The sequence below is a fragment of the Scomber scombrus genome, chromosome 16 (genome assembly GCF_963691925.1).
Source record: "Scomber scombrus chromosome 16, fScoSco1.1, whole genome shotgun sequence".
NCBI classification, from domain to species: domain Eukaryota; kingdom Metazoa; phylum Chordata; class Actinopteri; order Scombriformes; family Scombridae; genus Scomber; species Scomber scombrus.
Window position 1 is genome coordinate 365,806 of NC_084985.1, and position 18,221 is coordinate 384,026.

Here is an 18,221-nt window from a genome sequence, read left to right on the forward strand (position 1 = left end):
AACTCAACACCGATAACAGATATTTAATAACTTACAGATTCATTCATTTTAAACTGATTCACTAACAAACACAGAGAATAAAATCAGTGTTTCATTAATGTGACCGTAACGTTTTACACACGTTAAAGAACGAAGATGTCTGAGGATGAAGCTGCTAATTACAGCAGAAAAGCTACAATTGCAGTCGGCTCGTTAGCGTCCAGCAACCTGAAACTACACACACACACACTCACACGCACACACGCACACGCACACTCACACAGACACAGACACACACACACACACACACACACACACACACACACACACACACACACACACTTCAAAATATTCTTATTTGGCAGCAGTCAGATTCTAACAAGAGGAAATTAGTGTTGATGGTGTGTCTGTGTGTGTGTGTGTGTGTGTGTGTTTGTGTGTGTGTGTGTGTACATGCTCTGTAATTACAGTCTGGATCCTTCAGAGACGAATCATGTTTTTATATTTTGAATCGTCCTGTTGGACATTTTCATGTTCAAAGTCAAAGTTAGGAGGCAACGGGGGTCTGAACCTCCCAGAGAGGAGGAGGAGGAGCAGGAGGAGGAGGAGGGAGACATAGAGGAAGAAGAGGAGGAGGAGGAGGACAAGGAGGAGGTAGACAGAGGAGGAAGAGGAGGAGGAGGATGTTATAGGAATTTACCCTTAAAAAATGAGACTGGATTCGAAATAATAAGATTTAGGTTGAATTTAGTGTTTCACAAATGCAACAACAAGAGATACAGAAGAAAAGGCTCCTCATGATCAGAGAGGCTTTATGCTGCATGATCCCTTTTCGTCCTTCCTTTCCTCCCTCCCTCCTTCTCTCTTTCTTTCCTCCCCCCTACCTTCCTCCCTTCCTTCTTTCCTCTGTCCTTCTTTCCTTCCTTCCTTTCTCTTTGCCTTTCTCCCTCCCTCCTTCCTTCCTTATTTCCTCCCTCCTTTCGTTCCTTATTCCTTTCCTCCCTTCCTCTGTCCTTTTTTCCTTTCTCTTTGCCTTTCTCCCTCCTTCCTTCCTTCCTCCCTCCTTTCCTTCCTTATTCCTTTCCTCCCTTCCTTCCTCCCTTCCTTCTTTCCTCTGTTCTTCCTTCCTTCCTTCCTTCCTCCCTTCCTTCCATGACTCGAGGACAAGAGGAGAGTTAATCACACTCACCTGGGTCTAATTACAGTTAATCACACTCACCTGCTCCTCCATCAGCTCATCAGGCTGCAGTATCTCTGCCTCGGATCTCCAACCACTCTTCACCAGATTGATGAACTTGTGGTATTTTAGCTCTCAGCCAGTTTAACTGTATCTGTTGTTTGAAAGCACAAAAAAAGACAATAAATACAAGATGTCACCAGAACCATTTCCTCTTCCTGTGTTACTGTGACTCAGTGCTGTTTCCCAGTAATGAGAGCAGCTCCCTGGTGTCTCCAGCTCTGCTACCTGGAACTACTGCCCCCCCCCTAAAGTTTCAATATCCACAATATGATGCAGCCATAAAAACAAGCTGTAAAAACCTTCAAAGAGAGTTTAATAAGTTATTGTAACAGTGCGAGAAGCAGTAAAAAACGAACTTAACTTTTATTTTTAACTCGAGCTCACGGCCAAACCGTGAAAAGGAGACAAATAATTTTTGGTCAAAATGTAGACATAGGTGTTGGGATTCATAAAATGTGACGTTGACAGGCGGGGTCTGCACAAAATTTAAACGGGGGGGCCGAGACCGGCAGCGATACCTGTCTCGCTCCCCATTGACCCTAATATAAACGTCTGTTTTTTTTCAAAAGAATCTCACTCTGTCTTCGCACTGAGCTTACGCGCTCATTTTAAGGAATATCTGAATAAAATAAACACTGTCAGAATCTGCCGGCTTCTGTGTCTCTCACGGTGTTTTCGGTTTTTGGACAGGAGTTACGGTTTTCTCACAGTTTGCAATTGTTCGGGACCTTGTCAGAAAGCAAGGTCCCGGTAGGGGGCCCGCCCCCTACCGAGTGATAACAACACGCTTTTCTGTGGTATGTCAAACTCAGAACATATATTTATTCTGACTTTAATTAGTTTAAATAAATATTATTTATGCTTAAATATGATTAACATTTACTTGATATTTTCAGGGATGTTAAGTTGAGATTAAAGTACATTACACTTGATACTGACTAGTAAGATGTACTTAATACTTGAAACCAGAATATGATCAGGGTGACTTTTGAACACTGGAAATAAATCGTGTACTCGTCCCGGCAGCAGCCCCAGGGCACTCAACATGTCCCTGGAATTTTCTAGTTTTTCTTAAAGTTTGTTTAAAATCTACCAAAACTTTCTCTGCAGCAACTTTACCTGCTGATCATTTATTTTATTATTATATATTTACATCAACTCTTGCTGAGACTTAAAGACAAGACTTTGATGCTTTTCTAAATTCAAGCTGTTTTATCTTCATGTAGCTGAATGTGTGAGGACGTCAGCTTCCTGTCACTATTTAAATCAGCTCGTCGTCTCTTTGTCAAAAACAGAAGTAGACGAGACGAAGCGAGACAGCCTGAAGCTCGACTGTGAGTAGATTTTGGGTTAAATATGACTGTGTTTTCTTTATTAAACAAAGAAAAATCTCTGTTTATGATTTATAATATTTAATTATCATAAATCTTGGTTTCATACATGTAAAAAGTTAAAAATCAGGTTTTTCTAGGATGCACTCGAATTAAGGAAGTGATGAAAGATGTGAGAAAATGGTTTCAAGAAATGAATTAGGATATCTATAAGATATTTTAATTGAAGTTATAATAAGTGCTGCATTGTTTCAACTTGTTTAAAGACATATAGATGATGTCAGTGTTATTTATTCTATATTTAATGAGGAAGTCTCATCAAGATTCAGATCTGCTTTCTGAGAGAAACATTCATAAGACAAAAACACAATCAGAGAAAATAATTCTGCATATAAAACAATGAAATGTCAATTAGTAATTATTCCTATTGAAGTATCAGTAACTGAAATTAATACAAAAGAAGACAAAAATATCCAGGCCTCAAAACTGTGTCTCACTGATTGACAGCATTGAAATGAAAGTTCCTCATCCACTGGGTGTGGACCTGTTGGTCTACTGCTTCCTCTCAATGAGGTATCTATTGGGATTCCTCCAGACTTTGTTGTTATGGGTCATTCAGTAAGGATGAAATAGAACAAACGTTATGTAACTACGGTTCTGTGGATCCTGGTTGAGCGTCAGAGCGTTCTGTCACTCAGAACAGATCCTCTGATGTCACCAGAAGATATCGGTTAGTCGGGTCATCGGGGGTCAGAGGTGACGTTGTTGGTAAAGATACTCAACAAGCGCATGATGGAGGCCAGATGGAGACATTCAGTGCTGGAAGCTCATCCAGGATTCATAGAACCGTAGTCACATATGTAACTTTTGTTTTACACTGATGATGTAGAGCTCTCTGAAACTCACGGATCAAATATGATTCACTTGGAGTTACAGGCTTACATTTTATAAAATGCTATCAGACCTCAAATCTTTTAGGTTGTGCTAAAAAGTTAGTCAGAACTTCATGAAGTGATGATTTGTTGTCAGATTGTGGAATTCTTCTGCTTCCAAATGATAAAAACCTAAAATACAATTTCAGTGATTAATGTTCATACATTAGAGACATTTATGGGATGAAGTAATGTTAAGTAACATTTTGATTGTTGTTGAATTCCTCTGCAGATATCAAACATCATCATCATCGTTACTGACAGCAGCTGATCTTAACAGACTGGATGTAACAGATCTGAAGATTCAACAATGGGAACAATACAAAGACATCTTCTCTTACTTCTGTCTCTGCTGCTTCATCTCAACCCTTCACTCTCATATTCACTGAAAAACTGCACTGTTGATTATTCTGAGGGTGGCTCTGCTGATATTGTCTTGAATTGTCTTCATGGTGATCTTGCTGCTGTCCCTCATGACATCCCCAGAGATGTGAGCTCAGTAGATCTCAGTAACAATCTCATTGGACAGATTAACAGGAAAGATTTTGGCTTCTTTTCAAAGCTGAGACTTTTGTTCCTGGACTCGAATAAGATTGCTCACGTAGACGGTGGATCTTTCATCGGGTTGGCGGCGTTGTCAACACTTGGCATGAGAGCTAATGAACTCACCAGCCTGACAGGAAACCTTTTCCAGGGACTGTCCAACCTCACAACTCTTGACATTGGGCAAAACAAAATCCAGTTCATCGATGCCTCAGCCTTTCAGTTCCTGACCAGCTTACAGACTGTGATGCTGGATTTGAACCAGATCCAACAAGTTTCCGACATTCAGCCCATCTTACAGCTACCACATCTACAAAATCTGAGCATTGGACAAAATCAATTTCATTCTTTCCAGACCAAAGATCTGCTGCTGAACATATCCTCAAGCCTCAAGGTGTTGAATGTAGCTTACAGTGAGTTGGAAATATTCAGCATCACCACACCGATCTTTCCTCACCTTCAGCTGATTGACATTTCTCATGGCAGTTTGAAATGGGACATCCCTGACAAGACTTTACTGAAGAACATAACTCAACTGTATTTTAACTTTATTTCACTGCCTTTTAAAGACATGCAAAAAGTCCTGCAGAGTCTTGACTCGCTGATGCATCTCACTCTAAATTACATGGAAAAGTCGATCAAAAAAGGCCTCTTAGATATAGTCTGCAAAATCCCAACGCTTAAGAAGCTGGATCTGTCTTGCAACTCTTTCCCTAAAATCAGTGCAAAGCTTGTGAATTGCTCTCAGCTCACTGAACTTGACTTGAGCAGCACTTTGATGACTGAAGTGTTTCCAGGCTCCATACAATCCATGAAGCGACTGAGGTACCTCAACTTACAAGACAACATGCTCTCAAAAGTGCCAGATGACATCAGGGGTCTCTCCTCCCTTGAGATCCTGGATCTGAGCAGTAATTATGTCATTGAGTTGGGCTGTGGTGATTTCCTAAACACAACACGCCTCACTGAACTTAATCTGAGCAACAACCGCATTGCTAAACTGGACTCGTGTGCCTTTGAAAATCTGGAAGATCTGAAAGTTTTAGATTTAAGTAACAACCTGCTGTTGACATTCGGAGGCGCCTTCAAAACTGGCCTGCAGAAGCTTGAATTCCTCCATTTGAGCAAAAACTTTGTGTCTGTTTTGGAAAAAGGGGATTTTGAAGCTTTAGGATCTGTAAAGTATTTGGATGTGGTGTTAGATAATATCAAAAGGGTGACAAAGAAAGCTTTTGATGGAATGAACAACCTGGAAACTCTTAATGTGAAGCTTCCACTCCAATTTGAAATAGACTTCAGTGGACTGCATCAGCTGAAAAGTCTCACTGAACATTTTAATACTGACGACAGTTTCCAAAGTACTCCTCCAAACCCTGAAAAAGTTGTTTATAAGTTTAAATATTTGAAAAGTTGTACCGTAATATGCAAAGGCGATCACTGTGGCTTTCCCTTAGATGTACCAACATACATCTACAGGGCAATGAAAAATTTAGAGGAGTTCACGGCTGTGAATGTGTTTGTTTCCGCACCGGATCCAACAACATTTGTGCCCAACCTTAAGATCAAGAATGTGACGATCCAGCAGACTGATTTGACAGAATTTGATCCTTTTCTGTTTCGGCTGATCCCAAACCTCCGGTCCCTCGATCTGTCCAGAAACAAACTCAGATCTTTGGATTTTCTGGCTCAGGCCAATCTTTCGGTTCTCAGCTGGTTGAAACTCAGTGAGAACAAGTTGACGGTGATCAATGAGACGGTCTTCCGGTCTCTGCCTGCACTAACATATCTGGACCTGCTTGGTAACCCTTTCACCTGTGACTGCTCTAATAGCGGCTTCATCCAATGGGTGATTAGCAACAACCAGACACAAGTTGTTAACGCCTATCAGTACACTTGTTCCTTTCCTTTGGCTAAACAAGGAAGCAAGCTGCTGGACTTTGACATCCAGTCCTGCTGGATGGACGTTAATTTCCTCTGCTTCATTTCCAGCACTTGTCTGGTTGTGCTAACTCTCCTCACATCCTTCATCTACCACTTTCTGAGGTGGCAGCTAACCTACGGCTTCTACCTCTTCCTGGCCTTCCTCTATGACAGCAAGAAGAGGAAGAAGGAAGCTCCTCACTGCTACGACGCATTCATCTCCTACAACGTTCGTGACGAGGCCTGGGTTTACCAAGAGATGCTTCCAGTGCTGGAAGGAGAGCAGGGCTGGAGACTCTGTCTGCACCACAGAGACTTCCAACCAGGTACATCTTAGTACTTCTAACTTTTAACCTGCAGTCTTGTTGTTTCTGTCAGCTGACATCACAAACTCTCACATGGTAACAGAAGGAAAAGTTAGTTTCAGTAACAGTCTCGTAGAAATTACGTTCATATGCAGCTAAAATGTTTTCTCAGTGACGTTGCTTTGACAAATGTAATCTCTGCCTCTCTGAAATGAATGAAGGTACATTTATATATGGCTCAGAAGTTGATGAGATCTTTAATGAGGATTATTACTTCTGGAGCAGAACCTGGAAGTTCTGGCTTCACTTGAGGTCTCTATGGCAACATGACTTCCATGTGACTCTTCTACCTATGGAGCACAGTCACTCTCCTCTATCCATTCATTAAAGATATTCACCTTGTGTTGAAAACCCGACGACGTAAAGGCAAAACGTGTTGTACGACTCATGCAAACTGACAGCCTTTCTGAGTTGCCTAATTTATTCTGAAAATCTGAGTATAAGACATATAGTGACTCTGCTGAAAGCCTGTAAAGCTTCAGTTAGGACAGTTTTGTCTAAATGAACTTTCATTTTTTATGTATTTTGTTGGATGAGTTTTTGTCTCTGAAACATTTGAGTCCATTTTCATTATTGTTGGGTTTAATAACCATCAGTGACATTCAGATTTAACGTCTCTGTGTTTGTGTCTTTCTCTTCCTCTTATCTGCTTCCTGTCAGAGATGCTAAGATTACAGTCTCCATAGAAAGCTGATGGTTTTTAGTGTTTGAGTTTCACTTCCTTTTTATACTTTGGTCTTTGGTCTCAAATACAGTATCATGACATCAGTTCATCAGACACGCTGCAGCAATTTTGATGTGGCTTGTGGTTTAGTACCAAATTTATAGTTCTATCGTGTCAAGATTATCTCTCCATCCTACATATGGGGGGACTCACCCCAAAGGGGCAGCTGTTGTGGATTACTATTTAAGACACATCACCTGTAGTGGCCACACTGATTGGCAACCTGGGGCTATATAAGCACCACACCTGTGTGGCCACTCCGTTGCTTCCGTGTGTGAGTGTGGATGTATGAAAGGTGATTAGTGCCACTAGTGCAGGCATATTTCAGTGCGTCTTGTACAGTGGGAAAATGGCTAGTCCTGTGGGGCATACCTGTTTGAACTGTGGCGTAAGGATGCCTATGGAAGATGGTCTTGACCAGTGTGTACACTGCTTGGGGACCCTGCATTCTGCATGAATTGTTTCATTCTGCCAGCTAGAATGAGGGAGGCTAGGGCTCGAGTGTTTCTGCCACACGTCCAGCCACTCTCACTGTGACTGCAAAATGACCAAGAATGGTGGTTTTGCATGACCCAGTGGCACAATCACTTCATCCCTCTGGAGTGGGTGTCAAGGCACGAGTGGCAATGCCCCCTCCTGCAGCTACGGTTACAGCCCTGCCTACTGTCCAGCACACTTCCACCACCTGGCAAGAGCAGGAGGAGCTGCACCGGGTATCCCCCATGTCAGATGTATCTGATGAAGGGGACATTGACATCTTGGGCATTGACCCAGGGGACGACGCCCTCCTCCCTGTTCGGGGCATGTCGGCCCCCAATGCCGCCGCAGCGTTGGGAGTTGGCATGCCTTGAGCAGGGAGGAGGGCGTCGGCCAGCGGACCAAGGCCAGAGGGCCTCCCGGTTTGATGATGTGACTCCTACTCAGACAGTCTTTTTCAATGCTACTACTTCCTGATGTGGAGGATCTGGTATTGAAACAGTTTGCTACGCCATCTGAAGCCCATCGTTGGTCGGGTCTGTGGAGAAGGCTGGCAGGTGTGCATGGTCGGGAGAGGATTGCCTCTGGACCTCCTCCTCCCATGGATCAGGCTTTGTGGGCCTTGATGTCCCCCACTAAGTCAGTCTTGAGGACACCGAGTTGCCTGAGTCGGAACACCAAGATGATGGATGCCGTGCTCACTAAGCTGCATGGGGCTATGGCCGTACAGGGTCGGTTGGTGAACACTAGGGCTATTCTAGCCTTGTAACAACGCCAGCTGGCTGGCCGGTTGGGGGGAGACTCCGACATAACTGCGGTGGTGCAGCAGGTGTCATCTCTTCTGGCCAAGTTGATGGCCTCGCTCTGTGTGGTGAGACACCATCCTTGGCTGTCTCAGTCACGGCTACAAAGGGAAGACCAGGCCTGTCTACTCAGGCTGCCTGTGGTCCCATCTGCCATGTTTGGACCAGATGCCAAGGCGATGCTTAAGCAGGCTAAAGAAGCCCGCCAATGTGTTAAAGAGATGTCTGTTATACTCCGGCGGGGCAGTGACCAGCGGGTTTCACCAGCCCCACAGCCAAGACCACCTCAATTAGGTTCTGCTGCTTCCATTGATCTACGAGTCCGTTTGGAGGCCAGCTGACATGGTAGAGCTAGACGTGGTCAGCAGAGTGGGCAGGGCCGGGGCCAGGGGCCGTCCACTTCTTCCTGACATTTATCAGCACCCTGTCTCCCCATGCCGCCTCCTAGGCCAGTGCAAACTGCCCTGGGAGACCCTTGGGGCAGACCCCTGGGTGGATTCCGCCATGACTCAGGGTTATCGATTGTAATTTCTGCACCCACCCCCTCTGACACGGTCAGCCACCTTTACACTGGTGGCAGATCCTCAGCGCAGGGCAGTGCTTGCAGCAGAGGTCTACACTCTCTTAGCGAAGAGAGCCATCTGGGAGGTGACGCTGGACAATCCCCAGGCTGGGTTCTATTCACGTTACTTCCTCATTCCCAAGACTAGTTTGTCACGATAGACCTAGAGCTTGCGTATTTTCAGATCCCAATATGGGAAGGGCACAGACGTTATCTCAGGTTCGCCTTCAAAGGCAGAACCTTCGAGTTCTGTGTCCTCCCATATGGCATCTCACTTGCCCCCTGCACGTTCACAAGGTGCATGGACGCCCCTTTCGTCAGGAGGATATTCGCATCCTCAATTACCTGGACGACTGGCTGGTGTGTGCTCGCTCAGAGGGGCAGTGCCGCAGAGATGTGACTCGTCTCCAGCAGCACTTAGAGTACCAAGGCCTGCACCAAGGCTTGCACCTAGGCCTGCACCTCGACAATCCACAGAGTTCCTAGGCATGTGTTTGGATGCCAGGGCAGGGACTCTTTACTTGACTCCTGTGAGACAGGCCACCCTCAGGGCTTGCTTGTCCCAGTTCCGGCTTGGGGCCAGGGTGACCTGGAGGTTGTGTCTCCGCCTCTTGGGGTTAATGGCAGCCACAGTGCATGTCAGGGGGGGACCCCTCCCTGGAGAGTGGCAGCTGAATCCAGAGGTTGTGAGCGGAATATGGGATCGCTACGGCACAGCCGTGGCAGATCTTTTTGCATCCAGGGAGATCTGTCCCCTTTTTTTCTCCATGGGGAGGGACAATCCTCCCTTAGGGACAGATGTGACCACTGGGCCTCCTGTATGAATTCCCTCCCTTCAACCTCCTGCACCAACTCCTACAGAGAGTCCAGCTAGAGGATGTGGCCTCATCCTGGTGGCCCCCATTAGCTCCAGATGATTTGGTTTGTGGAGATTCCGCCCCTTCTTCAGGGACAACCGTGGGAGCTACCCATTCGCTGGGAGGGAACTCTTTTTTATCCTTTTCCCCAGGGCCTAAGGCTTTGGGCCTGGCCCCTGAGAGGCCTGATTTTCTAGCCATGGATTGCCCCAGTCTGTGGTAGTTACTTTGCAGGGGGCCGGGCTCTCTCGACCAGGGCTGCTTATTCCCATCGTTGGGGGTGTTTCAATCATGGTGTGCCTCACGACAGGTGGATCCCCTCTCCTGTATGACCCTTGATATCCTTCAGTTCCTTCAGGAGCTGTTAGAGGCAGGCAAGTCTCCCTCGACGTTGAGGGGGACGGTGGCGGCCAATGTTGGGCCTCGTAAACTGGCACAGGGTTGTTGTGACCTTATTGCTCAGTTCCTTAGGGGGACTTGTAGGGTTGCTCCCTCTCCCAGGAGGCCAGGTATCCCCCCATGGGATTTGGAGATGGTTTTGTCAGCCTTGCGGCATGGGCCGTTGGAGCCTCTGGAAACGGTTGAGCTGAAATGGCTTTCGCTCAAGACAACATTCTTGTTGGCTATTGTGTCGACAAAAAGGGTGGGTGAGCTACATGCCCTTTCCGTGCATGAAGAGTGCTGCCACTTCTGGCCTGGGAATGCTGGAGTGCTGCTGCGCCCTAATCCTGCATTCCATCCTAAGATCTGGTCTGAGTCCCACGCCAACCAATCTCTTGAGCTGCGCCCTTTCCCCCCTACTCAGTATGGTGGAGTTGGGTCTAGTGGGGGATCACTGTTGTGTCCCGTTAGGGCCTTGACGCTGTATATATAGCGGACTCGTGCCCACAGGGCTACAGACCAGCTCTTTGTCTGCTACAGGACCAACACTATGGGCGGCCAGTTCAAAGGCTAGGCTGTCCCATTCGGTTGTAGAGGCAATCCAACAGGCGTATAAGGAGGCAGAGGTGCGTGCACATTCCACACTGTGCCTCGCTACCTCCTGGGCCTTGTGGAGAGGTGCCCCCCTGTCTGAGGCCTCTTGGTCGAGCCCGTCCACCGTTTTATAAGGTTTACTGCATGAATGTGGCAGCCGGCATCCCGTTCACTGAGCGTGTGCTTGGCATAGTGCAGTAGGACATGGCCGAATATACCATGCCTCCGGTGCCATGGCTCTTAAAGAGCACTTGGGCTCGGAGTGATGTCGTTTTCTTTTCTTTCTGGGCTAGACTGGCAGGCTAGGTGACCTTCCACCCATTTAACGGCTGGCCTTAGCGTCCGGCGGGGCCAGCTTGGCCTTGGTGGCATCTTTCGTTGAGGTCATGGGTGTGTATATAGTGTGAAATTTGCACATAGTTCCTTGGTTTGAGCACGTGGGTGGTTCTGGTGGCGGTGACATCTCATTCGAACTGCTTGGTTTCCTCACGGTGTGTCGTACAGAGTCCCCATACATATGGAATATGTAGGATGGAGAGATAGTCTCTCCACTCAGAGAACCTAGGTTACCATGTAACCATCTTTACTTATTAGCCAGCTGAACAGGAACAGAGACATCAGCTGTCAGCAGCTTCATGACAAACACATCGGAGTCCGTATCAACCTTTAAACCTCCATCATCCATCAGTGAATTTGTCCTTAATTCAGCGTCTCACCTTTACCTGGTTCAATGTGAACAGTTACTGTGTCTCCACAGGTAAGCCCATCATAGAGAACATCACAGATGCCATCTACAGCTGCAGGAAGACCATCTGTGTGATCAGCCGTCACTACCTGCAGAGCGAGTGGTGCTCCAGAGAGATCCAGATGGCCAGGTGGGGGTGCTGGAGGAACAAAACCAGGAGGCACAAAGTTTCAATTGAATGAATTAAATCATAAACATAAGACAAGACAAGTAGGAAAAAAGAACAGATAAAAAATAAGGACAAAGAAAAAAAACAAAAAACTACTTATTTGGTGTTTTCAGTGTTTTTGAAGACATGTAACAACATGGCTGCCTATATATTAGATCTCAAAGAGAGACTTATGTAATCTGTAGTTGTTGGAGTTCAGTGACTTATGTTCCTGTTCGTGCTGCTAAATTGGTGAGCAGGGTTGAGGGTGGGAGGTCACACTGGGATTATTGATGGTTAGGTGTACTGAATAAACTACCACTATCATCTTTTACCCTTAATACCATGAGGGTGAACAGGGCCATCTTTTGCACTGACTGTATGTATGTTAACTAATTTACATACATGCAGATGGTACAGGAGCACCATGTCTGCACCTGTACTTTGTGAATTACACACTATATTTTTTGTATTATTTGCACCGACTTAGCAACTGCAAAAGCTGCACAATCCTCCTGTGGATTTGACTCTAAGTTAGCGTTAGGATTTGCACATGAAACACTAATACTAATACAGAGTGTCGGACTGATGGGCTTTCAGTCCAGTTGGAAGTTGTTTGAACTATTGGGGTTTCAGAATTTGCACCGGCTACGGCTGCAGAACCCGTAAAATAATTTACCAACAGCTGACATGGAACTGGTTTATGTGCCAGTAGTCCACAGGCTGTTGGTTCAGACTGGTTTTCTGTGGCATCACATCAGACATTTTACTGCTGTTAAACCGAACATTTATAACACATTTTACTGTTTTAACCCAAACCATGATCTATCTCTAACCAAGTGGTTTTTGTGTCTGAACCTAAACATTTAAACCTCAAACCATTTTCAATATATTTCGTACAATAAACAGATATTTGACACGAAGAATCTGTAGCAATAGCAGCTTTCTTTGGAGTAATGGGCTGTTTGACGAATGGTAGTGGTGATGTAATGTGTTACTTTTACTGCTGAGTAATTAATAAAGTAATGTGATTACTTTTATGATGAGTATTATGCAATCAGTAATTAATTACAATGATCAAGTAACCTGCCCAACACTACAAATCCTTTGTAGATCTGAAGATAAATGCAGAGATGGGTTAGTAACAGCTGAAACATGATGACAGTCATGAATAAATGGATAATCAGTGTAATATGAAGCAGTTCTGTGTCCTCACATACTCAGCACCTCCAGCTTTTATCTCTCAGCCTCTCACACTGATCCTCTGAATCGTCCTCTGTGATCTGTTGCAGCTTCCGTCTGTTTGATGAGCAGAAGGACGTGTTGATCCTGCTGTTTCTGGAGGACATCCCTGCTCATCAGCTGTCTCCGTACTACCGCATGAGGAAGCTGGTGAAGAGACGCACCTACCTGAGCTGGACGCAGGCTGGTGGACACAAAGGAGTCTTCTGGCAGAACGTACGGAGAGCTCTGGAGACGAGGGACGCTCCCAACGAGACCACCGACCTGCTGACCGGACCTCCAGGACGCTTTCCAAGGATGCAGACGTCTTGATGCTGAAGTCCCTTAAAGAGCTGCCAGTGGCTGCTAGCTGCTCCAACTGGCTCCCATTCAAAAAACTCAACGCTTCTCTTGAAATATGAAGTCAGTCATTGTTTCTACGACTCATTGTGTTCTCAGTCTTTAAAGTCCGTGTAAAGTAAGAATAAATATGTGTTCTGAGTTTGACATACCACATAAAAGTGTGTTGTTAACCACCCTGCCAAATTTGAATGATTAAAAAATCGCCAAATATGTGAAATTAGGCTTCAAAGTTGTGTAAAAGTCTGCCTATTTCTCTTCTCACAAACGCTGTGGGAGTGGCCGCCGAGTCCGCTGAAGCCCCGCCCCCTACCAAGTGTCACCTGTCAATCAAAGTCACCACCTCTACCAGAAACATGGACGCTAGGTCTGAGAGCTTTCTGCTTCTAACTCAGCTTGTTGGCTTGACGGCTAACTCGGCGGCTAGCTTGGAGGCTAACTCGGCGGCTAACTCAGCTAACTGGCTAGATGTAGACTATTGGTTTTCAGACCCGCCCATTAAATCCAGACACTGAAATCTTGAAACACAGTTTGTTAAGCCTAGGTCCACAATTAAAATCTAAATGGTTGAAATGCTTTTTACACCTTTTTTAGAAATACATTTACGACCTATTTAATGTGTTTAGAAGAAAATATCTGAATTCACTTTACACGGCCTTTAAACTCAGCTTCCCCTTTTAAGTGTTGGCTTTGATGTCAGCTGTGTGGATGTTGATTGACAGCTGCTCACCTGCTGCTTTCCCTGAATGAGTCTATTGATGCAATATTTCACCAAATTTAATATTAGCTCAAATAGCAAACATTAGCTCAACTTTGCTTAGCCTTACTTTTGCTTTGTTGTTCTCAAATTACAAAGAATAAATCTGCATTAAGGTTGTTTGTATTTTAAAACATACTATCAACATTATATTGTAATTGTATTTTTTAAACTCTATCAAGAAGCCTCAAGAATCATTTATGAGTAAAGCTGGACGTACAGGACGAGCTGGTCGGCTCCGTTTGTGAACGACTTCACAGAAATGTTCCCACAGAGTGAAAAGAAGAATCAGAAACCAGCAGATATGTTTATCAGTGTCAGCAGTCGTATTAGAAGAGCTGAATTTATTTCAAAATAAAGAAACAGAAATAAAGACGCTTTAACATGAAGATGCTAAAACAATACGCATCATTTTAAAATGTTCTTTTCTGTTTGTGTGAGAATGTTATTGTATATTGTTCTGAATACATTATAAGTGAATTATAATACGTTGCATTAATGTTCTGTAAGGAATGATGCATTTAATGCGGCGGGAACATTTTGTAAAAACGTTAAATTGCTGTTGAAGCAGACTTCTTTTATTCAGCTTATAAACAAATGAAATCATCGCTGCAACCAAACATCTACAGTCAGCTTTTGATCAATTTCATTTCGCTCTTATTAATCATAACTTTGTATTGAATTCTTATAAAACTAAATATATGTTATATTCTCTCCCCTCCTGCCTGTCTGGGTTAGTGATTGGCCTAAAGTCACATGACCATATATCTAACCCTTCTTGCTAGAAACCCCATCGTACCTGTCTGGATGTACAGAATTGGTTATTTTTTACATTGTTGATTTTTCTGTTGCTTTTTAAAAATATTGCATGTAATGTGTTTGATGATGATCCTGATGAATAATAATAAATAAAGTAATAAAGTTGTTCTATATGACAAATGTTGCTGGAGCTTTAACTTTTATAAGAATATTACAGTAAAAGTACTGCAGTATTATGAGTGATGTAGTATGCGGTATTACAGTAAAAGTACTGCAGTATTATAGTGATGTAGTATGCAGTATTACAGTAAAAGTACTGCAGTATTATGAGTGATGTAGTATGCAGTATTACAGTAAAGTACTGCAGTATTATGAGCGATGTAGTATGTAGTATTACAGTAAAAGTACTGCAGTATTATGAGCGATGTAGTATGCAGTATTACAGTAAAAGTACTGCAGTATTATAGTGATGTAGTATGCAGTATTACAGTAAAAGTACTGCAGTATTATGAGCGATGTAGTATGCAGTATTACAGTAAAAGTACTGCAGTATTATAGCGATGTAGTATGCAGTATTACAGTAAAAGTACTGCAGTATTATAGTGATGTAGTATGCAGTATTACAGTAAAAGTACTGCAGTATTATAGTGATGTAGTATGCAGTATTACAGTAAAAGTACTGCAGTATTATGAGTGATGTAGTATGCAGTATTACAGTAAAAGTACTGCAGTATTATGAGCGATGTAGTATGCAGAATTACACTAAAAGTACTGCAGTATTATAGTGATGTAGTATGCAGTATTACAGTAAAAGTACTGCAGTATTATAGTGATGTAGTATGCAGTATTACAGTAAAAGTACTGCAGTATTATGAGTGATGTAGTATGCAGTATTACAGTAAAAGTACTGCAGTATTATGAGCGATGTAGTATGCAGTATTACAGTAAAAGTACTGCAGTATTATGAGTGATGTAGTATGCAGTATTACAGTAAAAGTACTGCAGTATTATGAGTGATGTAGTATGCAGTATTACAGTAAAAGTACTGCAGTATTATGAGTGATGTAGTATGCAGTATTACAGTAAAGTACTGCAGTATTATAGTGATGTAGTATGCGGTATTACAGTAAAAGTACTGCAGTATTATAGTGATGTAGTATGCAGTATTACAGTAAAAGTACTGCAGTATAATGAGCTTTACTGTCACTGGACTCTATGATATAGATGTTTTAAAGAACAATAGTTTGGAATAATAATAGTGATATATATCAATGATAGGCGTTCCGCAGATTGAAGCTTTGAATAAAGGTGGGGGAGGACAACACGTATAAGGTTTCCTTTTAAAACCAGTCGCTAACGCAGACAGCGTCTCGTTCGCTTGTTGACTGGTAAAGGCGAGGCGTTACTCACGAGGCCCCATTTTAATGGTTCCGTGACATCAGTGGCTGGAAGTGGCGTTGGGTGTCTCACAGCCAATCAGGGACAAGGACCGAGGGAATATGGGATTTTGAGTTCTAGGGTGATTTGACCCTAGTCCAGGGAGGAAGGGGCAGGGAGCCTTTTTCCTTTGTTTGAGGGCTGAAGACAACTCAGAGCAGGCTTTGTCTTTTCGTCTAGGCCTTAAAAGGGACACAACATGTGCTCTTAATTCAGCTCCACATTAAAGCGAATTACAGCTTCCTGTCACTATTTAAATGAGCTCATTGTCACTCTGTCAGAGAGTCGAGACAAAAACAGAAGTAGACGAGACGAGACGCGACGAGACACTCTGAAGCTCGACTGTGAGTATCAGACATTTATCTGTGATGTTGCTGCATCTGATCTTGTATTGAAATATAACTGTTATTTATTTATTAAACACACAAACATCAAGTAAAGAAATCTGGATTTTTTTGGATGCACTTGAATTAAGGAAGTGATGAAAGATGTGAGAAAATGGTTTAAAGAAATGAATTACGATATCATTAAGACATTTTAATTGAAGTTATAATAAGTGCTGCATTGTTTCTACTTTTTAAAGACATATAGATGATGTCAGTGTTATTTATTCTATATTCAATGAGGAAGTCTCATTGAGATTCAGATCTGCTTTCTGAGAGAAACATTCATAAGACAAAAACACAATGAGAGAAAATAATTCTGCGTGTATGACAATGAATCGTTGTTTTTACACTAAATATAACGTCTTAATTTGATAAAATTAGAGGTGTTGGCTGGTGGATTCTGTTACTGTTGGAAAGAGCCAGGCTAGCTGTTTCCCCCTGTTTCCAGTCATTATGCTAAGCTAAGCTAACCAGCTGTAGTGTACAGACATGGGAGCTATGTCAACCTGAACATCTGACCACAGCTGGATTAGTACCCTGGCCATTTCAGTCCACCTTAAATATTTTGAGCTTCCATTCAAGCTGGCATGTCAAATCAGATACCTTTTAGTCGAAAGCTGAATATCTAGTTCAGCTGAGCTGGGAGCTGGTCTGTTAGTACAGTTCAGTGGGGAAATACTGCGATTTCACTGACAAACCACAACACAAGGATAGAATGGATTAAATCAGCTCAACGCAGTGTATGGCTCAAGACGATGGTAATATTAGTGTTCACTGAAAACCACCCAAACAGATACAGACATAGACTGTATACAACAAAGCCATCCTGAGGTGCACACAGCACAGATGAATGCAGGTTTCTAAATAAGGGGCACTAACTGAGCGAGGCAACTTCACACACTGCAAAAGCCAACTATTGCGCAATAAAACATTAACCATGTATAAAACAAGGAGAGATGCATTGCACCGAGTTTTAGCAAGTTTTTATTTTCCACCCGTAGATACACACACACAGGCCTATAGCACTATATCACTCAATATTTATGTGTGGAGTATTTGCTGAGTCTTAATGACAACAATTATGTGAGTCTTCAAGCTCTTTTATCCTAATATATTGTGTCTCGTGTTGCTGAATGTGTGAGGACGTCAGCTTCCTGTCACTATTTAAATCAGCTCGTTGTCACTCTGTCAGAGAGAGATGCATTGCACCAGGTGTGAGCATGTTGCTATGTTTCACCTGTAGATACACACACATAGGCCTATAGTACTATATCACACCACAATATTTATATAGCCTGTATGTAAAAAAAGAAAGAAAAAGCTTGATCAGATTGCCCATATGGTAGATCTGAGCCAGCATCTGAGTTTTGCAAGAAAGCAGATAAAACCTGAACCCAAAATTCTCCAAACTGCTCCTTCAGGATCATCCTGCTAAATAGATAGAGCTCATATCTGCCACAACATGAAATGCAGTAAAATGACAGTGGACAGATTAACAGATAAATGACCTTCTATAGCTGCTGCATTTAATCTGATACACATTATTTACCATAAAATAAGCACAAACATTACATCAATCCAGTAAATATTCCTATTGAAGTATCAGTAACTGTAATTAATACAAAAGAAGACAAAAATATCCAGGCCTCAAAACTGTGTCTCACTGATTGACAGCATTGAAATGAAAGTTCCTCATCCAC

The 18,221-nt window shown here is 43.2% G+C and overlaps 1 protein-coding gene across 1 annotated transcript; it reads left to right on the forward strand.

Moving 5' to 3' along the window:
• The first annotated feature begins 3,792 nt into the window (after window positions 1-3,792).
• LOC133996713 (toll-like receptor 13) lies at window positions 3,793-13,155 on the forward strand. The gene is made up of 4 exons (XM_062436336.1): window positions 3,793-5,375; window positions 5,454-6,271; window positions 11,466-11,583; window positions 12,894-13,155. Exons 1-4 carry the CDS (start codon window positions 3,793-3,795, stop codon window positions 13,153-13,155), a joined length of 2,781 nt encoding a protein of 926 aa, XP_062292320.1.
• Window positions 13,156-18,221: the final 5,066 nt, after the last annotated feature.

Coding starts and splice junctions, on each gene's coding strand:
- LOC133996713 (XM_062436336.1), top strand. CDS start 3,793: ATGGGAACAATACAAAGACATCTTCTCTTACTTCTGTCTCTGCTGCTT. Junction 5,376..5,453: donor CATTTTAATACTGACGACAG/TTTCCAAAGTAC, acceptor CGTAATATGCAA/AGGCGATCACTGTGGCTTTC. Junction 6,272..11,465: donor CCACAGAGACTTCCAACCAG/GTACATCTTAGT, acceptor GTGTCTCCACAG/GTAAGCCCATCATAGAGAAC.